The 24,835-nt window shown below is 48.4% G+C and overlaps 2 protein-coding genes and 1 non-coding gene across 14 annotated transcripts in view; 1 reads left to right on the plus strand and 2 right to left on the minus strand.

Moving 5' to 3' along the window:
• KTN1 (kinectin 1) overlaps nt 1-691 on the minus strand; it is a 79,397-nt gene extending 78,706 nt beyond the window's left edge. For all 12 annotated transcript variants that reach the window (XM_076345703.1, XM_076345706.1, XM_076345699.1 and 9 more), the window contains exon 1: nt 607-691. The gene's annotated coding sequence lies outside the window, so the exon portion shown is untranslated. The remainder of the gene's footprint in view (nt 1-606) is intronic.
• Nucleotides 692-13,510: 12,819 nt separating this feature from the next.
• On the plus strand, nt 13,511-23,486 carry TBPL2 (TATA-box binding protein like 2). Its single transcript, XM_076343460.1, has 7 exons — nt 13,511-13,561; nt 16,593-17,002; nt 18,038-18,125; nt 18,795-18,886; nt 19,773-19,940; nt 21,535-21,629; nt 23,407-23,486. Exons 1-7 carry the CDS (start codon nt 13,511-13,513, stop codon nt 23,484-23,486), a joined length of 984 nt encoding a protein of 327 aa, XP_076199575.1.
• On the minus strand, nt 13,592-13,663 carry TRNAG-UCC (transfer RNA glycine (anticodon UCC)). The gene has a single exon. It is a non-coding gene; the product is annotated as a tRNA-Gly (tRNA).
• Nucleotides 23,487-24,835: the final 1,349 nt, after the last annotated feature.

The following is a 24,835-nucleotide window of genomic DNA, read 5'->3' on the forward strand; positions in this document are numbered from 1 at the left end:
GCCACAGGACAACCCTACAGATCGTATTCTGGGGGTGAATTTTTACTCAGCCGCCCTTCACGGGTTCGTGCCTCTGGCAGCGGGCAGGTAACGACGCAGACCTACGGAAGACGACGGGTACATCACCTTTTTTCCCCCCCCGTTTTTACCGGTTAACTTGGCTTCGGGAAGGTTACCGGGAGATGTGCTCGGGAGGCACCGATCCCCGCCCCGCCCAGCCGGGGCTGCGCAGCCCCAAAGCCGCGGCGGCTGGAGGCCCACAGCGGGAGCCACCACACCGCCCCACGGCCGCGAGTGGGAGCGGCTTCTCCCCCACCCCACCCCCGAGCGGGGCCCGCGGCGCAACCTCCGCCCTCAGCACCCCCCATCCCACCCCCCCAGGCCGGCCCCGGGAGGGCAATGGAGGGGCCGCGCCACCGGAACCCGCCGGGCCGGGCCGCGGCCCCGGGGCTCGCCCCGCCGCCCACCTGCCGGCGCCGCCCGCCCGCGGCCCGGCCACGCCGAGGCCTAGGCCCGCCGCCCCTCGCCGGGCAGGCCGCGGGCAGGCCCCGGCCCCGACCCGTCCTTCCGCGCCGCCGGGCCGGGCGCTCCCCGGGCGGGACTCACCGTGAGGCGCGGGGCGGGGAGGCCGAGCCGGGCCGGGCCGTGCGGAGAGAGACGGCGGGGACGGAGCGGCCGCGAGCCGGTGCCTGCGCGGCGCTGGCGGGCAGGAAGGGAGGGCGGGCGGGAGGAGGCGGCACCGCACGTCCGCCGCGTCTGCCGGCCCCCCCCCCCCCCCGCCCGTTAAAGGCGCGACGCCGACGCCGCCTTCCCCGCCCCCCCCGGCAGCGTCCCTTAGCCGCCCCCCGCGCCCACGGCTCCCCCGTGGGGATCCCCCTCCGCGGGGGTCCCCAACCCACCCGCCCGCCCGTCCGTCCGTCCGTCCCACGCACGGGGTCACCCCTGCCAGAGCCCACCCAGGCGTGAGGAGCCCCCAGGTGCCCCACACGCTGGGATAACCCCCAGAAGTGGGGATCGCCCACCCGCACCTCCCCGACGCAGGGAGCCTCCCACCCGGGTTTCCCACGTGCGTGGGGTACATCCACCCGTACCCTTCCCGTGTGCATGGGGATCGCCCCCCAGAGCTCCCCCACGCGGGGATCCCACCCCCCAGACCTCCCCCACGCAGGGATCCCCAGAGACCTCCCCGCCCAGCCCCCACCCACGGACAGGGATCACCCACCCAGACCTCCCGCACGCAGGGATCCTCCCACCCAGGTTTCCCACGCGTGTGTGTACATCCACCCAGACCCCACCCAAGCGTGGGAATCCTCCCCCCCCCCCCCCCCAGGACCTCCCCTACGCAGAGATCCCCAGGGATCTCCCCACCCGTGCGTGGGTACCACAGCCCCCTCAGACCTCCCCCACGCAGGGATCCCACTGCCCAGACCTTCCACGCACAGGGACCACCCACCCAGACCCGCCCCCCCCCCTCCGTAATTAACCCCCCCAGTGCCACCCCTCTCGACCTCCTTTCCGAGAGCTGGCAGGCAGGCGAGGGGACCCCACGGGCCCGGGACAGGCAGGCACAGCGCACCCCAACGCCTCCCTCGGGACACGAAGGACACCACCCCACCCCACCCCCATGACCAGAAACAGGGGGTGCCCCTAAATTTCCCTTAATTGCCTTAAAACTGCCTGGATCTGCAGCGCGGAGCAGCCCTGCTCGCAGCACACGACGTACCAGGGGCTCGTTCGATCACGGCCCCGCCGGTCTGCAGCTGCGGGGAGCTTAACCAAATTTTTTCAGCTCTGACTTCTTGAAGCCCTGACTTTTTCTTCCGTCTGATGTGGATCCTTCCCAAAGTGCTCGCGGGGCAGATTTCTTCCACCTTAAACGACGCAACAGCTTGCATGTGAGATCAGTAGTTGACCACGGATCCGTGGGTACCCACGGGGATGAAAACTGGTGCTCTGTCACATAGTTACTTGGGGACAACAAAACAGCGCAAGAAGCCACCAAGGGCACCCGTCCGGCTCTATTGCTGGGGACCTGACATTAACTCTCAGCTTCCCGGAGTCCCAAACATTGATGGGAAAAAGCAAACTCCCGTGCACAAGAAAATTCACCTTTTTTGGCAGCGGGAGCGGTGACAAGGACAACTGAGCCAGCGGTGGCTGCGGATCAGTGCCGCTGCTGGTCAGGACCAGCGTCCCGAGCCCGGCTGCGGTATCCACAGCGGCTGGTCGCTCTGCAGCTGGGAGGCAGTCGGCAAAAGGGAGTTATCCCGGTGAAGTGGGGAGGCTGGTATTGCCCCAGGGCTTTGCACGCACCCTCCCGTCATTTCTACAGACCTCTGGTGTAACTTCCAGGCCCTGTTGCTCAGAGCAAGCGATTTGTTTATTTGTCCTAAAGCGCCTTTGAGAAATCAACTGCTCCGCGGCGTTCGGTATCAGAGAAGGATTTGCATCGAGCTGCGCTAAGGGCTCATCATTACCCTCTTCGCCAGCCATGTGTGTCACTCAGCTGCAGGCTACCGCCGCGTTTCCAAACTCTCTGGAGCAAACAAAGGCAGCGGCACAAGGCGGGTGCTGGCGGAAGCTGTGCCTTGCATGCGAGGCTAAGCGAGCCCGGGCCGGCGGCGGCGTGCGCGGGGATGTGCAGGAGGCAGCCGCTTTGAACGTGCGACCGGCCGTCAGCTGGCCGGACAGCATTTTGCTGCTTCATCCTGGAGCTTCCTTGGCTCAGCATGTCCTGGCCGGTCACTCCGCTCTTGCAGGAGCGCTGCTGAGAGCAGCACGTGAGCCAGCCAAAGGCAGCATCTGCACCCTACGCTTGCAAGGTGCGCATTTAAGGCCAAATCTTGCTTATATTAATCACTTCAGTGGCTGCGGTGGTTGCGGTGGGGCACGGCAGCAGGAGATTTTGCCAATGTTTCATTGCTTTTGTCCACAGCGGAGTTTTCCAGCCGGCATCAGAACCAAATCACCGTTTCCCAGGAGCGGGAACAGACTTGGCGCCCCACGGACAAGGGATGGGGGGGGGGGTCCCTGCCAACAGGGAGAGAAAAGCTGGGGCCAAGAGCCGGGGAAGGATGTAGGAGGGACAGGGCTGCCCCTCCTGCCGGGAGCTGAGCAGGAATGGAAGAGCAGAGAGTGCAAATCCAGCTGCTACAGCTACAGAAGCTTTTAATTTTCCTCCGCTTTCCAGGACGTGGAGGCAATTGCCCCGCTGTTTGGTCGCTGCTTGCTCTGAAGGGGTCTCAGCTGAGAACAACACTGCTTACTACCAGCTCAGAAATTTCTCGTCCTTCATGTGTCTTATACGTTTGCCCCAACATCACAGCATAAGGCGTGATATAAGGACCTGAAAATGCTTTTAAATCCTATGGTATGTACCATTGCCCAAGACGTAAGGCAATAAACCGTCTAGATTATGTGGACTGAGAAACCTGGTGGAAAAACTCACTGGAGAGCTACCGCTGTGCAGATCAGCCAGGCAGGCTAATGACGCTGAATATCCCCAACTGCAGGGAGAAAATAATGCGAACAGTCACTGAAATCCCAACCACATTAGGCAGCCACTCGTGGGGAAAAAGAAAAGGTTTTAAAAATGCCGCAGGAGCCCCAAGTCATTAGTTTTGTCAGGAATTTTGCTTTCTCAGATCACAGGGAAAAAGCCTTCAGATCTGTGGATTCAGAGAAGGCCTGAGAGAAAGGCAAGCTATGCGCTTAGCCGGGCTGTAAGTCGTGGAAGCCGATTATTGTTAATTTAGCATTTTATATAAGAACGTGAGAGATCCTTATCGACGCCAGAAACAAACGCCCTGCAAGTTTCAACACCTCACTGATTCAGCCTCTCTTTCCAGGTAGGAAAAAAAAAAAAGATGACCAAACGCTGGATTTTCTCTCTGCCTCTTTTTATTTGCATTATTTTTTGTTATACTGTTTACAAGCATGAATTCCTACAATTGGTAGGAAGTGGAAGTTAATAGGTCCCACACACACGTGCCAGAAAGTTTTCAACTGCTGCTAAAGAAGGTCACAAAAATTACTACAGTTTTCTTCTCGGAGTAGTAAACCAGGAGTAACTCCACTGCGGAAACTTGAGCTACATGGAAAAAGACGTTTGATCCAGTCTAACTGTAAGGGAATAAAAATACATCTGTCCTAAGCAGCATCCATCAGCAGAAATGATGCTGGAAGCTCTTGCGAGAAGAATCAAAGCTCGTAATAAAAACCAGCGGTCTAAACCATGACATTGTATGTGACCAGTATGAAAATCCGTCAGGCTAATACAAGTCTCCACATAATCCACGCACTGTCACAACGTAGACACGTTTTTAACTAAACTGAGATGATCATGGTCACATTTTGTACTGCTGAAAATCCAGCTAATAAAGTGAATTGTTAGAAACTGTTTCAGAGCTCACTGAAAAAACTGTGTATCTATAAACTACACTCACCTTCCATTTCTGGATTTCACCATTATAATAGAGCAGTGAAAAGCCCAAAACAGGGGGTTTAAGACTCTGCTGTTCAATTCTATCACGTTCAAAAGGGGACCGACTATGAGCAGCACAATTAAAGACACCCAAGCAGTTCAGTGCCCACCTCAGTGACTGACGTTTTCAGAGCGATCAGACTTGAATCATGATTTCTGACAGTCTCCCTTCAGGCTCTTCAGTCCTCGCCTCCTAGCACAGGCCTGGGACTAGTCACTCCAAGCTTTCACATTTGCAAAATAAAACGGAAACCCCATGAGAAATCCCAATGGGAAACCCCTTTCCTTCCCTCCCCAGGCTGCTGTTCCTGTACCAGACACCCGAGCAGCACACGTGTCCGCTCCCGAAACGCTGCGGTTCATACCCAACGTAGCAGCAGCAATTGCTGTCTGATGCCCTAAGTGCTGCGTCTCACCCAGCTCTCCCGACTGCACAGCTCACCGCCTTTGGCCGTGGTCACGGCCACCCTCCATCCCCCGTCAGCCCGAGACAGAGCCTTTCCGACCGTCCTATGCGCTAACACATGCAAGAAAAAAACAAGCACCTAAATCCTTACAAGATCAGGGCCTGCCATCAGTCTGAATAATCCCTACTCATCCTCAAGTCGCTAATTATTCTTACGCCTGTATTGCGTGGCTTTAATTATCTTCTCCTCCGAAAGAGTTCAATCTCGACCAAAAAGCAACAGCTTTAGCTGGAAGAGCTCACTGCAGAGGAAAACGTATTTGCTGTGACTCCAGTGGGTGATCAGGTCTGGGCCACAGAGGTGGAATTTAATTTCTAATCTGGAGATTTCAAGCCTTCAGTATCAGATATAGCTAAAGGGATCACAGGGAAGCTGGGCAGAAAAGCAGCTTTCCGAGCAGCACAATAATAACCATGCTTTGAATTAACATTAGGAGTACTGTTTCAAAGCAAGTTTCAAACGTGCTTCCTCTTTCTTGGTAACGGCCTAGCAGAAGATGATTTTTTAAGATTGGAGGGGTATCGTTAAGCAAAGCAAATGAAGAAATGACAGAAAATACCTCATCTCCTGTAAAACACTCCCTGCGTGCTAGTGACAGTTCAAATCTTTTCTCCGATTCATCGTTCATAGCACCCAGTCGTTATTTATGCTGTCCCACATTAATCTATAGCAGGTTTTAAATTAATACTCTTCTTCATCAATACCTACGGAATGAAGACATTTTCCTTTGCAAAAAAACCACGTTTGCAACACCAACGCAATGCCCCTCCTAAGCACAGACCTGTAACTCACCTGAAATGTAGCAGGACGGGTAGCAACGGGAAACAATACGTCGTGAGAAATGGGGGAAAACAAGAAATGGAAAGTCAGACAGACCTTCTGCTCCAAGGGCTCTTTCAGTATGAGGGTAAGGTATCCAGCCGCCGAAGCAGCCTGCAAGGCTGGCTCAGCATGTTTTCCTCCCGCAGCCGGGGAAGGACATTGATTGAGCTCTGCGAGGCATCACGGGAACGGTGCATCTCAGGCTGTGACAAACTTCAAAGGAAATGTGCAGCGAACACGCTCGTAGCTTGTCGGGATAAAGCAAAGAGCGCAGGAACCATCCCAGATGTTCATGCTACCACGGAGTAAGTTTAATATTAAAGTATTTTGTCTGCGGCTACACAAGGGATGGGGCCGCCTGCCTGGTGTAATGAGTGTCACGCCGGAGGGGATCTTTGTTCTCCAGTCCCCAGTTTGCCACCACTGGTGGTGACACGCACCTGCGTCCCGAAGGTGGCTGGAGACTTGGAAACCTTTGCAAATCCTTGGGTCCGAGGAGAAGTCCTGCGAACAGCGTAAGGATCACCAGTGCCCCAGGAGATGCAGCGACAATTCCCGGCGGTGTCACAAACTCACCGTACACCCCTCTGCGAGCTGCTATTTTAGCTCCTCATACTTAAAATGAGCAAATATTCTTCTCTTTGCCTATATATCCAACCTTTTTAGATAGCGACAAGCCTCTCCCTAGCGAACCTACCATCTGCCCACATTGTGTCTAGACTCGTAAGAGCTTCCATCGTACCGTTCGTAAGGCCTGGAGGACAGAAAGGGTTAAGAACCAACCCAGATTCTCTAGGGAAAATAGAAAGGCACCAGAAAAGAAGCCAATTCAACTGATTTTACCCAAAGGGACGAAAGGAGGTTTAGAAGGTCCTTTATAAAACGTCACCGAGAAAAGCATTATTGTCCTACAGGGAAAAACATACCCATTAACAAATTAGGTGAGAGTCGAGTGAGATGTAAGAGGTCTGAAACAGCTGCATTCCTCAACGCCTTTAAACTGCCTGTCTTCACACACTTCATTTATCTCGGATAGCAGCATTGCCCGTGCCAGTTTGGGAGTAAAGGGGACTGTAAAAATACCTGGGGATAAATGTGAGTATTTTTAATGTTAATAGGCAAAACCTAATGGACCTGAGCAACACGATTTGGGTTTTAGAAAACAGCCAACTCAGGACCCTCCCAAACTTGTGCCCATCAGGGTTCCTCATTTTCCTTAAAGTGTCGCTGAGCGTACCTTAGCAACTCTACCTGAGCCCTGTCAGATGGTCTGAGTGGAAACAGAGCTCAAGGGAGCTACTCTGGTATTAATGAGTTGGGTAAATGCCCATTGAAGGGAGGCCAAAGCAATCACAGCATTTAACTATTTCTGACAAGTCGCAGATACGTGAACTGAAGGAAAAAAAGAGGAAAAAAATGACACCTTCATAAGGAAGGGCACTGTGACAAGTCAGCTGCTTCTACAGCCTGCTGACACCAAAAATACGTAAAAATATTCCATAATAGTATCTTGGATTGTATTGGGAAAATTAACTCATATTCCACTCCTATACACTGACCATAAAAGCTAAGGTAGAAGGAAGCATGGTCTCCATGGTCTAATGCCGTAGCCTAACTCAAGGGAAAACTTATTAACAACAGACACTGCAAAGACAGCAAGGAAGATCCAAATGGAGGGATGAGGCTGTACCGAAAGGGATCTCAGGCTGGATTCCTGCCTGGCTGGGACAAGCATGGAAATGAGATGAACTGCAGGAGCACACGACAGCAGAGCTGGGCACGGACTCCTTCGTCACGGCTAAGCTAACAGCATTTATTGGCAGACCACGGGCGAAGGGCTGGAGTGACAGAACCGTGACTGTGTTAACAGTTAATTATGTGTGTTAAAAGTACAAAAAGGTCAAGGCGGGGGGGATCGGAGCTTCTGCTGACATCTGGCAGCATTTTGGGGAAGTCTAGTTTCGCCTGAGGTCCTCGTTGACTCAGGAGCGCCGATTTGCTTGCTGTTAATTGGAGGAGGAGGTAATGAGAACTGACTAATCGCCGAGATGTGCACCCTGCGGACTCATTCTGGTGTCAGTCATTATATCTTGCTGATCACTCAGACAAAACTAAGTTTTGTGGGGATTTCAGTGACTGGTCAGCACCCTTCCTTGGCTCATGGTATTTGCATAATATTCAGCTGTCCTCCCCTACACAGTAAGCTAGTAAAACCCTAGTCCTGGCGTAACTCAGCTGACACAGCAGCGAAGGCATCACTGCATATGATCTATTTCCTGGAGAGCTTGCACTGAAGGTCCTAGACACGCTAATGTCATTGCTCATGTCTTCAATGTTACTGCAACCCCTCCAAACTAAATTAATAGGGGTGTGTTAGCAGCTGCTAGATGCACACCCCTCTGCTTCTCTGTGCAAACACGCAGGAATGCTGCTACTATATCGTTTTTTTCCAGATAAGGCTTAAAGGATCGGTATTTAATTGCAGCAGTAAGTTCAAGGTATGAGACGCAGTGTTTGCGTTAAAGCGGTTTGTCACAAAACTTGGAGGGGAACGGCAGCAGTCAGATGATCCGTTGCACACTCACCTCATTTAAATGCAATTCCATTTAGACAGACCATTTGGCACAAAAATTAGAAAGATGACTTAGCAAAAAGCGCGGAAGAATACTTCTGAACCCAGGTGGCAGATATATTTGTGTGTGACATTCATGGAGGAGCTGTCCAAGAAAGCCTCTAGCCATTAATTGCTAGGTTGCAATTAAGGTGGCAGCCAATGTTTAAAGCTCCCCCGCTCCCCCCTTTTCTGGCCTTATTTTAAATGCAACGCAGAATGAAAAAGAAAAATAGACCGATGTGCTCTCCCCTACACCGCAGTATGAGGCTTAAGAGCATGGCTGGGCCAGGACAAGTGGATTTCTATGCAAACAACGTACAGAATGCCTTCGTTTGATCAGTTTGCTGCTTTGCACAGATAGGAAAATTAAATGAAGTTAACTGTATAGTTTTAAAGTCACCATTCAGCCTTTCAGTTGAGACAGATGGCTTTTACTTACAGTGCTTCCTCTGGCATTCAGTGGCGGATTTGGCAATCCTCTCTGGGTCTGGTTCTCAGCAATTCTCTGACATGGGGGCAGTTAGCGTCTTCATTGCACATAATAGTGCTGTAGAAGCCAGAAAAAAATGGCTCTTTTCTAGCCAGTTTACCCCTTTTCCATCTGACAGAAGTGACTTTCTTTCCTGGTCCAGAAGTCAATGCACGCTGAGCATTGACCTCACGCTGGTCTCTGCCAGCCAGCATGGAAAGCGCATGCATTAGAGGACAAAAGCTGAGAACCCGCTAATGTTTGCAAAGAGTACCAAATCCCCCGTTACTGTTCTTTTCAGGGAATAAGAAAGCCCCAGTTTAACAGGGACAAAGAAGAGGCAGCTTTACCCTCCCGATGCAGGGAGGGACACATGGCACGAGGGGGTAAATGGGAAGGTACAGCCCTTCTTCCCATCACCCGGTAAACCTGGAAAATTAAACTAGATTCTGACCCAATTTCAAATCATTGTAACCTCACTTCTGTAAGAGGGTTACTCCTGATTTACACAGGAGCAAGTTGGAAGCAAATATCAAATCTAATGGACCTGATTCTGTTCGCATTTACACCAGCATAACCTAATGATGATACACTTAATAATTCACAATTAAAAATCAAATTACTCACTATTGCTCAGCGTCATGGTGATTTCTTTCCTTCCCTGCCAATAAATCCAGTATCTACTGACACTGACAAGTGTTGATCAGGTCTAGAATGGAGTATTATGGGGCAAATAAGTATGAGAGCACAATGGTCACGCTTGTCAGACCGAAGGCACTCCAGCATCTACCTCTGAGTTGCCTTTTGGGCTGCAGCTGCTTCTCGAGAGCCTTGCCAGCTCCATGCAGGTCCTTCGCTCCCGCAGAGCCCGCCGACCTCGCTGCAGCTCGCCTGCTTCTCTCTCTGACCCCCCTTTGGGCTCTTCCTCAGCACCTCACTCTGCTTACATCCCTGGCAAGAAGGAAATCAAGGCACAGGGACGAAAACAGAGCTAAACCAAATAGAAGGAATCACCTTCACAAAAAAACTCGGATTCTGCTGTTGATAGAGAAGCGCAGAGTCCTGGGGTAATTGGAAGGTGCTGCATTCAGAGACATCTTGTGCATAATATATTGCTCTTCTCTTGGAACATGAGCCTGCTCTTAGTTGCTCTTCTACCTCCTCCAAAGGCAGGGCTTTAACGCTGCAGGCACCGAGGGCACCAGGAGAAGCAAGCTACACCTGAGACAAGCTACAATTACAGCTATAAAAGTTTAGCATAAAGCTCAGGAGAGCAGAAAGCAGAACGTTGTCAGTCACGCGCTTTTAATTCCCAAACTGGCTCCTGAAACAGATAAGATAAAGCCAAACCAGATTAACCAACTTCAAAGGAAGCAGCAAAGCATTGGCGTGCTGGAACAGAAGGCAGCTGTTGAGAGCACTAATGAATAAAACAGGCAGAGCTTCCTTACTGACTTGCTCCTTGTCCCTTCCAGGTTTTTGGAAGTCTCCTGTGATTAGTCCCGTCCCATAACCAGATTACAGCATCCAGGTTAACGCAAGAACGTCTGCTACAGAAATGTCTAAGAGACCGATACGGGAATGCTAGTAGTTCTGTGGAATAGTCTTCTCCAACTAGTTATCCAAGCAAGAACAACATTGAATGACTCTTACAAAGAAGGCACAAAGCACCTATTGTTGCACTAATCATCATCTTTCTAAGTAAAATTAACCAATTTGCTAATTAAGACTCATGACAATTCATCATTACTGTAACTATGCACTTCAGTGATTCGTCACCCCGTAACTGGCTCCTGCCGCTCGGGGATGCGCGTAATGGCTGCCCCCAGCGCGCAGGAGGGAGCGTGGCTCCTTCCCTGCTCCGAGCCGTCCTGCTCATGAGTCACCTTGGCCCAGCTCTGGGCGGCTGCTGCTTTCCAAAGGAAAGAAAAAAAGAAAAAAAGAAAAAAAAAAGGGGGGGGAAAAAAAAAGGCAGCTTGAGACAGAGATAATCTTTTTAAAGTTGGGATGGGAAAAATAGTTGCCCTTTCTCATGTTATTTGATCTGGATGATCAGAAACTGAGCAGATAAGTCGCATGAGTTCCAAGTGATATATTTTAAATTAACATCTGTCCAATTGATGACAGGTGTCAGATTCTCCTGCTGAAGAAGGAAGGAGGAACACTGCCTCGCAGCAGGGAGGACGATGCCTCTGATGACTAAGAGACGGGGAGACTCAGGGAGAGGGAAGCCCAGAGACTCGGTGCCTCCCGCTCGCTGGATCACCGCTCTCTGGACCTCTCACTACCTGGGCCTCCGCTCACTGGAGCTCCCCATCACTGGGCACCCCACTCGCTGAGCCTCCCACACGCTGGGCACCACGAGTGGATGCCCAGCCTTGAGAAGGAGGCTGTGAGCACAGAGCCCTCCCGAGGCACAGCCAAGCCTCTCCTCCCTTGGGCAGCATCCAGAAGACCCTTCCCCTACGTCGAAGCAACCCTGAGCGCTTGAATCACCCACACAATGTGACTCTTGACTCCTATGATGATCTCTCAGCTTCCTAAACATCTTCCCTTCTTCTCTGCCTCAAGATGGGTAAACAATCTTACACCCGTTTAACAGAGGAGGCACCAAACTCCATGACTTACCCAAAATCACACCGCTTCCCGCTGGTGCCCATGCCATTTATGTTCATCTCTGATGTAGCCTTTCTCACTTAAACACCACAGTTTGACCTGCTCACAAAATGCAGACAAATCAGTCCCCAGGAGCTGCAGGATGAACATATCTCATCTCCCGGGGGGTCTGCAGTGCAACAAAGGATTAATTAGACGAGGAAACTCATGGTACTACAGCTGCAATGCTACAGGCAGGGCCACACCAGGGAAACACCATGACCACCACAATACTCCAGCTTCCCAACTTAAGCACAGCAACAGCGTTCACACACCGGGGGAGCGCCAATCTCCTGTCCCTGCAGGACATCACCACGAGGACAAAACAAATTCAGCGCAATCCCTCCGTTGAATTCAATGACTCCCGTGGGCAACACAGACCCGCACTGTCATGAAGGAGCCTGCGAGTGCTGGGCTTGCTGCTGCCGGTGGGAGCAGTGCCCCTCGCCACCCCGTCCCGCAGTGCTGGCACAGGCAGCTGAGGCCACAGAGCTGCAACCACCCCAATCACCCGCCAGCCCTAAACAGGACGTTTTAGTTTTAAGCATCTTGCACTGGTCCGAACTAGCTCCACCAGCCTCCGTAATTCAAGGTGCAACCTCTCAGAGAGTCCTCTCCTTGCTTTGCTGCTCAACTTGCCTCCTGGGTGCTCGGGGACGGGCTGTGTGACGTAAATCAACCTGCTTGAGGCTGAATTTTTCTGGGGCCGGGGGGGATTTGGCACCTGTAAAGCGCCGGGGCAAGATGAGTCCCAGAAATACCATGAAACCAGCCCAGCAGGCTGTGCTGAGGAGGGAAGGATGCTCGTCAGCCACGTACGCTCTGCCCCACGGATAAAGGATACAAATCTAATCCTTCACACCTCTGAGACAGCAAGAAGAGCCTGGCAGCACCTCCCAAAGACCTGCTGCGTGCCTGGGCTTTGACATCTTCTTCCAAAGGGTTTTTTCAGCTCAGCCAGCTGTTTGCAAGCAAATCTCACAGCAGAAAGCAAAGCCCCGTCTAGCAGAGCAACGGGTGCCTCGACCATGGCAGTCAGCGCATCCACCAGCCCAGACAGGGACAGGGATGCGTCCCCAGCTGCGCCTTCACAGAAACCCATCCATCCATCACGGTGCAGCGACAGGACAGGAGAGAAGGAACAAGTCAGACAGCAACCGCTGGCGTCGAGTCAAGCAGTGCCCAAGCCGAGCTGCGTCGGCAGCGCAAGGCTCCCGCAGCATCAATCAACGAGGCACAACACGAACTCCCTCCTGGGAACATGGTGCTTCACACCGGGATTCTCCACACACGAGTCTTTGGAAAAGGGAACAGCCTTAAATCATCCCTCACGGGGGGGGGGCAGAAACAGAGACACCCGTGGGGAAAACGTCTGCAAGGGGAGGACAGCAGCAGTTGTAATGGCTTCTTCCCCCTAAGCAGCGTTAGCAACACTGGCCCAGCTGAGAATGGGCCATTTCATTGCAACACCTTGAATTTGAGGTTTAGAATTTTGGACTGGGGCTCCTCTCAAAGGACCAGGTGTGCCTTACTGCAGTCGATGAGGCAGGTGGGAGAAATTAAGGGCACATTACACTTGCTCACTAAAAAGCACCAGTCAGAGGTGCTTTATCTTTGCAAGGTCTAAGTCGCAGCTCCGACTCCCCATTTATCTTCAGCCCTGCGGAGGGGAGCGGGCTCGGGGGAGCTCGGGAGCAGGTTGTGTTTGTAGGCTCAAGCACATGAGAGCACCCTGATTTCTCTAGCCCTTCCACAGGATGGAGCAACCCCCTTCGGACAGCCCTGCCGAGGGCAGGGGAAAGGCTCAAAGGCCACTTGACGGGGGTAAAAATCACAGCCGGGAGGGGGATGGACCACAGAGCCCGTTTTAAATAAGAGCAAGCTGGGCTGGGCCCCGCTCCCCGACGAGCCGCACCTGCCCCCGGTGCCGCCCCGCGGGGTTAAAGCCGGGCCCGGGGGCGGTGTTGGGGGGCCGGGGGGGGGGGGCGGCGGCTGCGCCCATGGACGGCGCGTCGCCGCTGGAGCGGTACCTGGAGCGCTGCGGCGGGCAGGTAGGGGATGGGGGAAATAAAAGAGGACGCTGCGTTGGCCGGGAATCGAACCCGGGTCAACTGCTTGGAAGGCAGCTATGCTCACCACTATACCACCAACGCCGCGGCGAACAACGTTTCCCGCCCGCGCCCCAACCTGAGCGGGCCGGGCTGCCCGGGGGGCTCTGCCGCCCCGCGGGGGTCCTCCCTGCCCCGGGCCGGCCCGGCCGCCATCTCCGGCCCAGCCTTGAGTAGGGGAGTAGTGGGTTATAACGCCCCGGAGCTGCTGGGAGCACGGAGGAGCCCTGGGAGGGCTTTCTGCTGGGGGAGGTAGCTCTCATCTGCTGCAAGAGGAATGCTGCTGCGTTTAAACTCTTGCTATGGAGTGCTGTTCGTGAGGGCCGGCCAGCCTGCGTACCAGGGCGTGTTGGCACTGAGGGGGCAGGAGGCTCGGATCTCTTCATGCCGGTTGGTAAATGTTCGCAAAGGTTTCTTTTTTTGGTATTTAGAATAGCCCTCCCTGGTCTTGGGTGGTTGCAGAGACAACAGGGTGAGGGCCGGACTCCACAGCTGAGTATCATCTTCACCCAGGGAACACCACTTCTTTACTTGCATCCTGTTGGAAACTGTTTTTCAGCTCAGAAAATGGGTTTAGCACAAGCTGTTTAAATCCAGAGACCTCCTAGTGGCAGTCAGTAAAGCCCTCTGAATATGGCCCTGTAAAGCATGTAATGTGGTGAGGTATAACCAGGGTTTTACAAATGCTACGAGCTTTCTGTATTTCAGACTCGCTGGGATACTTGATAATAGCAGATGTGTGAGAGATCACTGCAGAAAGAAAAAAAAAAAAATCCAAGTCTGTTGCTTAAAGCAGCTGGATTTGATTTATGCGTACCTGGGTTGCAGGGATTCCTGCAGTGGGAGTGAAAATGGCTGTTTCCCCTCAAGCTGCCCCAAACTCGGTGATCTCAGACAGGATCTATGTGTGAAATCTCCTTCCTGGAGCTGCTGGGAGATGTCCAAAGCTATGCAGTTGAGGGGGCCTTCAGTGAAGTTAATTAACCTAGAGTCTATAGCAATAACCCTTGGCAGCCAGCCCAATATAAACATGGTCTTGTGCCCCCTTTCACAGCCTCTGAGCATCTGTCTAACAAGAAGGCAATCTTCCCCAGCACTTAACCCTGTAAGGGCTTTTTCCCAGACCAGTTATATGGAAACCTGATGAGGAAGAAACAAAAAGCAAATCTTCCTATCTACTTTATCCAGTTTACTTTCTGTTGCTTTTCTTGATTTGTGTTTTAGCTGTTTAATGTTTCCAGCCTCATATACCCGTCACTTCTCCATCAGCTTCTTTCTTTAAGCTATGCCACAAACTGTCTGCTTTATGTCTCTTCTTTTTTTTTGACTATGATATTTCTCATGTTCTCTGATGCCCCGTAGTGTGAGTAGTCCTACAGGCTTGCAGTGATGAGGCTTTTTTCGTACCATCTTCTCTGCGTCACGGTTCGTACAAAACTTTCCTAATTAGCTCCTGTACAGCTAAGCCTTAGTCCGCTGTAGGTCTTGCAGAGACTGTGCCTGCCTTCCCCTGTTGCTAACTTGAAAAATATCTATTTAAAACAGATGTATTTTAGTTATTCCATAGTATATTGTTGTTTGTAACTGTTAATACATTTGCATCTGACCTCTTAATTCTCATAGTGCTCTTGGATGCTGTTTTCCAAAGCGCCGAGGGGTTAAGGAGTACCTAGTCTTATTCGGTAGCGCTCTGCCCCAACTGATCTCATACGGGGCTCTGCATCTAGAAGTCAATTTTAGAATCGGTTTTGAACCTAGGTGTTCATGATGCTTTCAGAGCTAGACCTATCGCATCTGTATTAAGCTAGAAGGGTTCTCTGGGAGGATTTGTCACTTTAGTAAGAGTTTTCCAAGTGTCTACAGGCAAATATACTGCGAAGTAGGAGCAGAGATCTCCCCGTGTGCATGGTTGCGTTGCTAAGTGAGCTGATTAGCACAGAACATAGAGCAGCACTAGCTCAGGGCTGAAAAGCATTGATCTGGAAACCCTGCTCCCACCGGAGCTCAGGCAGTTGCTGCCAACTCGAGGGCCTCGCTCTTGTGCACTGTTCCCTGTTCTGATTTGTGCTTAGTCTTTTCAAGTCCTTTGAGCTCTCAAGCCCAAAAATGCCTAAATGAACACAAAACCTCTTGTACGGATCATCTAGTCCAAGCTGTCGCCTGCTGTGGGTATTGTCAGAAACCACCTTCTTGGAAGAAGCTTTCCACTAACTAGAGGCTTATGCCCTAACGGATAAGGGAATAAATCCTTTCCTAAACTCTTGCTGCCTCAATATTAGGTGCCTTTTAAATAGCTTTTAATAATAAATAGCTGATAAAGGAGGACATTAGTATGCAAGAACTTGCTTGCAGTTATATGGCATGCTTGACCTGTGAAAGAAAGCTGGCTTTGCTGACAGTGTCTCACTTAAATTAGTCTGGTGACCTCCAGCAGCTGAAAGAATAAACTGCTCGTGATTCTGTGAGCTGCTGCCCTCTGTTGCACAAATCCAATGCAACACTGACGCTGTACCCTGCTAGCGGGGAGAGGAAATAGTAATATACTGAATGGGAGTTAAAGCCAGCCAGAAAATGCCAGCTGTCTTCCTTGGAAAAACTCATGAGCAATTATGTTGGTTATGTGCATAAGTGAGGCACAACAACGGCTGTGAAGGGCAAAGTGCCAACATTGTTCCTCCTGTCACTGCTGAAGGTATATAGTATTTCTCAGTTTGTGGTATCGCAGGAGTACTCTAGACTGCCTTTGAAGTGTGGTGGGAAAAATGCATATCTCCACTATAGAAGTTATCTGGATTTTTATGTGCTGATAGACAAGCAAATGACACCCTTTCAAATCTTAAGACTATTCTTTGCTATAATATGTATGGGGAAAAATGATTTCAACTTCCTCACCGAATAGAAGATTAATCTTAATTTAGTCCTCCAGTTAATGTTTTAATACAAGATCCTTAATGACACTTTTTCTTAATTCAAGGATGACCTCTCAACTAGTCCTCAGCTGTTTACTCCCATGAGCCCTTATGATGTAGACCTTCCAATTCAAACAACTGAAGATGTGTTGTTCGGTTCTCAATTTAATCAGCCCAAAGAGCTCCCAACAGACTTCTCCTCTGTGGATCTCAGCTTTCTTCCAGATATTACCCAAGATAGCAAAGAACAAAATCTATCTGAAGCTGGTCATGGCATGCAAAAAGAGTTTGATGGGGCAATATCCTCAAGAAATGAGGATAGCAGTATCTTCATGGATGAAAGCAGCTTGTCGTATCCAGATGCAACTCAACCATCTCCTGAAGCATCTGGCGTGTGTCCTCCTCTGACACCAATGACTCCTATGACCCCAGTGACACCTGCATCAGAAAGCTCTGGCATAGTTCCTCAGTTACAGTAAGTTTATGTATGTATTATATATGTAGCATATATAACAGTCATAGTTTTGCTTAGACTGCAAGGTACTGCTCTGACTTTCCCACTTAGAGAATGTAGCAAGCATGGTTTGGTCTTAAATAAGCCCACCCAAAAAATCAGAGGGGCAGTTATTCCTCTCTGAGGGATGTGGAGCAAATGAACTGACAATATTGGAAGGCAACTGGATACTGTGCTGATCAGTGCAATACAAAAATGGAAATGGCACAGAACAATACCCAGCTTAGCAAAACAGGGGAGCGTGGACGTGATAAACATGCTGGGTGAGTATCTGAAATGCCTCTGGCTTGTTAAGGGGGAAAAGTCTCTTCTGGGAGACAGGAGATGAAGTCTCTCAGCGGGAGAAGTGTTTGGTAGAAATTATTTATACATAGTATGTACTGCTAGTTACTTCAGTCTGCAGAATGAAAAGATAAATAATACTTGAAAAGGAGGACTTCTTCCAGCAAGGAGGATGTTACAGATGACAGCAGACTCCAGGGGTCTTAAAGATCTCAGTCTGCTTTTCTGAGTGCAGAAACAGTCTGAACTGAGCAAGGGAAAAAGGGGCATGAAAAGAAGTGTGAGGAAATTCTGGCCTCGTTAAAAGATCCTGTCCTGTCTAGGCTAGAGCAGCTATGGAGTAGCCTATACCTGTAGAGAATAACATACCTTTACCTACCTTGAGTGCTGTAGTAACTCTGTAAACACTCGGTAATGGTTCAATTCAAAGCTATAAAAGGCTTCAGTGGTGTAATTATTGGAAGACACACAACCTTAGTATTCAGGGACTAATAATTTTGTACCTTGTTATAGCTCAGAAACTGTAACTTTGGTATTGAATTACTTAAGTTTTGCCAAAAGTAGCTTAATGGGTGAGTGGGAAAGAGGCAGGCAGGAAATTAGTTGATGGCAATTATTAATTGGAGTGTGACTTCACATTAAGCTAATAATGCTGGGGGTTGGCTCTGCAGTGACTTCCTTTCGTAATAAGAAAATTCCTCTCTCGTTCCTCAGGAATATAGTGTCAACTGTAAACTTGGCTTGTAAACTAGATCTGAAGAACATAGCTCTGCATGCCAGAAATGCAGAGTATAACCCAAAGGTAAATCTTAAGGACTCTTAAGCTTTCTCAGTGCTGCTGAATTCTAACACACAGATTCACCATGAGCTTTGTCCCTTTTCTAATAGCACTGTCTTGACCCATAGGAGAAAGTCATACAATTCTGAAACTTGGGCCTGTTAAATTAAGAGAAATATTTTAATTTCATCTACCACAAGGAGATACTCTTTTTTTTCTTTGAATAAAGCCCTAGCAATGAGATGTTACCAAGCTGTTTAAGAAAGGAGATGAACTCTCCCACCTGTGGCCAGCTGCCTCCAGCTGAAAGGGCTCAAGCAGCCCTCATTGGGCTGAATTAAAGAGAATTGTCTGAATTAAAGAGAATTACTGGAGTCAGACTGGTATTACATGATAATTCTAGCAAGCAGCCTAGACTGCGGAAACTTGCTGGGAATAGATTGGGTTTCTGTAAGTGACTCCAGACTGCTCAACAGAACGTAAGGGACAAGGCAGTGGTCCCGTGACTGTAGTCTTAAGCCCCCTGGTCCTAGGGGTTAGAAAATAACTTCAGGGTGGTAAATAAACACTTAATACAAAGCAAATGCATGCTGTGTTGAGCTTTGAAAGTGATGATTCTTGAAAGAATGAAGAGAAATACAGTACTGGCTAAATCCCTCAGCTGGAATGTGAGGTCTTCCTTCGAATTTGTAGAGGTTTGCTGCCGTGATCATGAGAATCAGGGAACCACGAACAACAGCCCTCATCTTCAGTTCAGGAAAAATGGTCTGCACAGGAGCAAAAAGGTATTTTTTTTGTTTTTCTTTCCCTCTAAAGGTCTGGGTCTTGCAGCTATGCCTATATTCCGATGAAAAATGTCAAAAAACCTTGTTTAAATTATCTCGCAAAGGGCTGTCATAATTGCAAGAAAAAAATGAAGCATTGGTATTGAAAAATGTCTAGCTTTCTTCATGATGGCAGTCTAGTAATTACCGAACTGCGTGCTTCTGTCCCTGAATATAGATTGAGCTGGGCAGACATTAGCAGAAAAGCTGCTAAAATGCCCAGGAATTGTTAAGGGGTTATTTGCATTTCTCACCAACTTTAAAGTGAATTAGGACATAACTTGTGTCTGTCAAGTCTCTCTTCAGTGACTGTGTTCACCAGTCAACACATCTGCCTCTAGAGAAAATGGGAATTGGAGAAAAGCAAAGATGATTTCTGTACTTTGAAGCTCTTTTCCTCAAGTTCAGCAGCTGCCTTGATTTTTATGCCCCTAAACTGTCAATGAGATAATGCATTAACTTACAGCTTAGGAGACCTCTTCTCCAAGCCCTACCACCACCCCAACTAGCTAGATGATTGTACTGGTGTCTGCCGTCTACCTCTTGGATCAGCTCTGAGAAGCTGTTGTAAGGAACTGAGACTGAAACCTCTGAAGAGGGGAACTCCTGGGTTCCATGCAACGTGCTTCAGCGTGCTCAAATAGACCACAAGAAAGTGAATGACGAAGTGCCTTTTTCCTTTTAGCTCACTGAAGTGGTTCTGGGGATAGAGGCTTGCTATTTTGAGCGGTAGCGTATCTTTTTCTGGAGCACAGATTAGCATGGTGGTGGCTCTGAACTGACTTCCATCTTGAGAGCACGAGAAAGCACTAATCAAAGCTGCTTTCCCCTTCTGCTCTTCCTTCAGTGAAGAGCAATCACGGCTCGCAGCCAGGAAGTATGCGCGCGTGGTGCAGAAGCTTGGGTTCCCTGCCAAGTTCCTGGACTTCAAGATACAGAATATGGTCGGGAGCTGTGACGTGAGGTTCCCCATCCGACTGGAAGGCTTGGTGCTCACTCACCAGCAGTTCAGCAGGTATGTGGAAGTCAGAGTTACAACCCCATGCAACTTGGAGTAGTGTCTTTGTAAGCTGCACACAGACCCCAATTCTGAGGCTGTACAAGCCTGGCGAAAGAGTAATTAACTGGATACTGAATATCAAGCATGTCTTTTGCTCACCAAAAGACACGCTCACTGGTTCAGCAAGCATGAAGTGGCTACGGACGCCCTGTGTTACAATAAAGATAGTAAGGTTTATCTTCTGCAATAACCCCTGTTCTGAGTGGGGCACAGGCCAAAATGACCCTCAGCTTAATTGCCAGGATGACATACAGCAGCTAGCAGTAAAGCTTCCAGTGCTTGAAACTGTGACTGATGCTATCCAACAGTGAAGGGCTCTACTAAATTGCCCTCCTGTGTATCGTTCGCTGCTTTCTCCTTGCGTGCACACCGTAAACGCCAGCTTTAGAAACCTCGCAGCTCAGAGCATACTACGCAAGCGTTCAGTCACTTCTGGGGTAAACTGGACGCGCATTAGATCTGGTTAAGATGAAGGGCTGAAGAACTGCAAGAAGCTCCTGGGTTCTTTGCTCAGTTGGTTAATGAAGAGATTCTCTTTGGTAAAAGCTCTCTTTGACTGTGACAATTGTTGTTTGACGCAATCTGCGGTGTTGCTGCATCTCAGCAATGTGCACTAGAGACTTTCATTAATCTGAGCACTGCTGGTGATCAGAATTTTACTAGTCTCCTGTTATTGCCAAGTGCGATATCAAACCTTAGTGGGTATTTTTCTTCACTGCAGACCATGTCAATAGGAAAATAACCAGTCTTGATCAAACAATTCAGGTTTAATTGGAGCAGCTCTTAAGCTACTTGAACCTGGCCTATGCCCTTGCTCCGTTGTGAACCTTTAATACTAAGCGGGCCTCTTAACTCCTGTCAAAGCAGATGCCTATCTGCAAGGATAAGGTTTCTAACCTTCAGGTATGAAGCCAGACTCCAGCTGCAAAATACAGAACTGAACATGTGGTACGTTTCTGGGATATTACTTTGGTTCTTTCTGTCTAGATGTCTATTAGCCATCAGTTTAAAGTAAACCTGTAGTGGAGTGATGGGCATGCTGTGCCTTCGAGGTGGGCTTGTTCAGAACTAGTTATTGCCATCGCTGAGGAAAGGATGAAGATTTCAGCACTGACAAGATCAAAATTCAGTTGTTTTTTATTAGCACTGCATTTAATATTTTGCATTTAATTTGGGGATTAAATATATATTAAAGATTCACTTGGCTGTCATCTTACTTGCACAAGATGCTTCCTGATAAGGGCTCTTTGCAGACTAAGAAGGATTTGAGTACTGTTTGAAGATCACAATAATGGTTTCAATGCTATGGAAAATCAGATTCAGAGGTGTCTCAGAAGTCTTTAAGCATGAAGAACTCCTACCAGCTCCAGCTGGGATTACCAGGTTTCTCTAGAAGAGATCTAAAACCTGACCTGCCTTTCTCTGGGTAGCTAGCTAAAACCTGTGGGTTTAATTACTCTATTCTTAGTATAATTAAAGAGCACTTTATGCATATAATGTTGAAGCAGTATTTGCATTTTACTAATCTTACCTGCTTGCTTTGAAACAGCTACGAACCTGAACTATTTCCTGGCCTTATTTATAGGATGGTCAAACCAAGGATAGTGTTGCTTATCTTTGTGTCTGGAAAAGTTGTACTGACTGGTAAGTGGTCTCCCTCTGTATATCTGTAATCAAGTGCTGCCACATCTTCTGAGAAAGCATTTAAATTGAATGTTAGACAAACTAGTATCTTGCCACATTAAAGACACTCAACGATCTTTTTTTTTTTTAATGCTGACTGCTGCTTATCTGTGTTTTCTGCAGATGACAATATTGGTATTGTTGCACTAGAATCTCATATTGCTTCATAGAGTGTCTCAGATTTCCATGTCGTTAAACTTGACTACTTTTATTTTATTCAAAGTATAATTCCATGTGTCAATGTACAGAATCCCAACAGGATGCTGACATGCTAGTAACTACCCAGTCACTTAAATACGAATATCACAATAAGCAATTTAAAATTGTTTGAACAGGAAGCAAACTCCTTAAAACACTTCACTGACAACATTTAGTAGGGGTTATTAGAGGAAAGGGTGGAGATCTAAGAACTTGTTCCAGGCTGTTTGGCAAAATACTCATGAGGCAAAAGCCTTGCTGAGTAAGTGTGCTCAGCAGATACCTGTACCTCAGATCCCGTGTCAAAAAAGTTGAATTCCTGAGTGCATGTTCCTGATGCATTTTTTTTTTGTAAAGCTCATTCAAATACTTTTATTCAGATGTATTGAAAGGTAAATGGTACTTGTTCCCAGAGGACCTGAATTGAGGTACTTGAAGGACAAAAGAGAAGCACCTGCCTTTAGCCAGAGATTCTTACAATCATAAATCAGAATGAGCTCAGCTAACTGAAGAAGGGCGCGCTCAGTACAAAGCTTAAATGCTTCCCCCTCCAGTGTCCCCCCTTCGCTTCCTCTTAGGTCCAGTAAAATCATACTGGCCAGTTCCATTCCGCTGATGCTTGTGTTTTTGGGCACTCTAATTGCAACACCCTCAAGTGTGCAGCAGGCCCAGGAGGACTGAAGCAAGTCCTTGTCTGTGAACACTGGGCCCAACTGTAATGACAAAACTGCATTTGCTGAGCTGCAAGGGGTTTTTTTTTCCCCCCTTACCAAGAAAGTAACTTGAAAGTAACTACTTTTGAAAGTAAAAGTTGTAGTAATGCAGATGAATTGTTCATGTCCAAGTGTGTTCTGAGGGAAAGGTTTACACGTTCATCCTGAGTGCTGCTTAATCCAACTGCTAGTTCATTTAAACACAGTTTTTTGTAGCTAATGTTTGTTGCACTAGCATGGTAGAGTAGTGTCACTGTCAAGGAATGTTCCTGCCTACTGCAATATGGATAGTGTACAAGACTTGGTATTAAAGATTTGCTTGCAGTAACATGGAAAAGGCTAGCTTTGAAATCACTGGTGCCCTAAGAAGCCTTAAAAATAAAAAAAGCTCCTCAGAACTGGAGGAGGGGAGTTCTCAAACTGTGGATCAACTTCCAGTATTGAAATAAATGCCCTTCACTTCTTGTTTCTATCTTTCCACTTACCGTATCAACAGGCAGAGCTGTTACTGTTAAGTAGGTAATACCATGGTTCTTCTCAGGGTTGGGTTTTTTTTCCAAAGCCAATGTTTTGCACCTGTTAAGAGTAGCCAACTGCTGTTTTGATCCCACAGATTAAACAAAACTAGTCTAGTCTTAAAGCGAGCTAGAAATTGTTCTTTGTGAGGTGGCAGAAGTATGATAGAAATTCTGCCTTAAATTAATAGTAAGTTGCTTTTAAATGCCTGTGTTTCTTCATGGTTTGTAATCTTATCGTTAGGTTTGAGTTGCCTTCAGTTATTCTCAACACTGTTAATTCTTAACCTGTATCCCTAAATGTCTCTGTAGGAGCAAAAGAGCGTTCTGAAATCTATGAGGCATTTGAGAACATCTACCCCATTCTAAAAGGCTTCAAGAAAGCATCATAACATGGCCCATAAAGCAACTAAGAATAATACATGGGTTTGTATCACTATGCTTGGAACAGAAGCAAGGGTATTCCTGGACCCGGTTGTACAGTGTGGATTATTAAGCAAATGATGCTATTTTGAATGCTATAAATGCTGATGCCTTTCTATAGTTTGCAAAATGGTTTTTTGCTTTCAGGTTAGCTGTCTGTAATCCACCCGAGTTCTGACAACTTCTGTCAAGCTGAAAAATTTGCCAAATGAATGTACTTTTAATAGAATGCATATTAAGGTGGCACTTGGGTATTTAGTAATAGAAACCATGTGTTTTTGGCCTGTTGAACAGGTGAATCAGCACTGCACTTCTAACTAGCTTTATCAAAACCCTCAGCTTTAAGTGTACTGAAACCTAGCTCCTGCAATGTTGTATTTTCATGTTTAAACTCAAAATATATTTTTGTCTACAACATAGATTACAAAATCCAGCATGACTTGATTTCAGTGTTTTGAAGATAGTGATTGTAGAGGACATAGAGTCCCTCTGATCCTATCGTTTGGATAAACTCTTGTGTGTAATGGTGTTGGTACTCCCTTTACAAAGACATTTAAGGCCCCTGACAGTGCTGGAACGTACCTAGAAAGTACACGGGTGGAGGGGTAACTAAGCAAATTACCTAATTTGCCATGATACAAATTAGATTTTAACAAAATTGTACCCACTTGTATTACTGAAGTCCTCTCAGATAATGGGAGTTTGTTGCTTGGCCCAGACAAAAACATGTTGGTTAGGAACTGCCTTTAAAAGGGACTTGAGGAAAATACAGTGGGGTTTCTTGTACTTTATCTCCACGTGAACTCAAGGCTTCCTTTGCAAAAGGTGTCATGCTCAGACTGGTGATGCAACTGGAACAGCGTAAAGATTATCCCTTGACTGTTCTGGTACCTCCTGTGATTCTCTGGAAGCAAGGTGGTTGTTTTTTTTTTTCCCAGAACAGGGCTTTGTGCTGCTGGGGTTTGTCTTGTGTCCGCCCCTCGTTTCCTGCTGAAGGTGGGCCAGATCTGCCAGGAAACTCCCTGAGCCACTAGAGGTTGCTGTTAGATGACTTAAGCGTAACCCTGGCCAAATGCTGCCTCTGTCCTTCTTGATGGAAATACACAATATGGGCAATGGCTTAATACAGAACAGGGTGTCACAGTCTTGCTGGGCTTAGCTTTGCTGTCACAAGTTTATTTCTGATTTGGTGAGGATGTGATTTCAGCTTCTGTGTCTGTAATATGTCTCGCGAGTGCTTCTGTAACTGTCTCTCTGCTCTTCTGGAAAAAAGTTTGAAAAACTTCACGCACTTCCTTATGATAAACTGGTCTTAACT

Source organism: Aptenodytes patagonicus, chromosome 7 (assembly GCF_965638725.1).
Source record: "Aptenodytes patagonicus chromosome 7, bAptPat1.pri.cur, whole genome shotgun sequence".
In the NCBI taxonomy this organism is placed as follows: domain Eukaryota; kingdom Metazoa; phylum Chordata; class Aves; order Sphenisciformes; family Spheniscidae; genus Aptenodytes; species Aptenodytes patagonicus.

Coding starts and splice junctions, on each gene's coding strand:
- TBPL2 (XM_076343460.1), top strand. CDS start 13,511: ATGGACGGCGCGTCGCCGCTGGAGCGGTACCTGGAGCGCTGCGGCGGG. Junction 18,126..18,794: donor ATGCAGAGTATAACCCAAAG/GTAAATCTTAAG, acceptor TCGAATTTGTAG/AGGTTTGCTGCCGTGATCAT. Junction 21,630..23,406: donor TGGAAAAGTTGTACTGACTG/GTAAGTGGTCTC, acceptor ATGTCTCTGTAG/GAGCAAAAGAGCGTTCTGAA.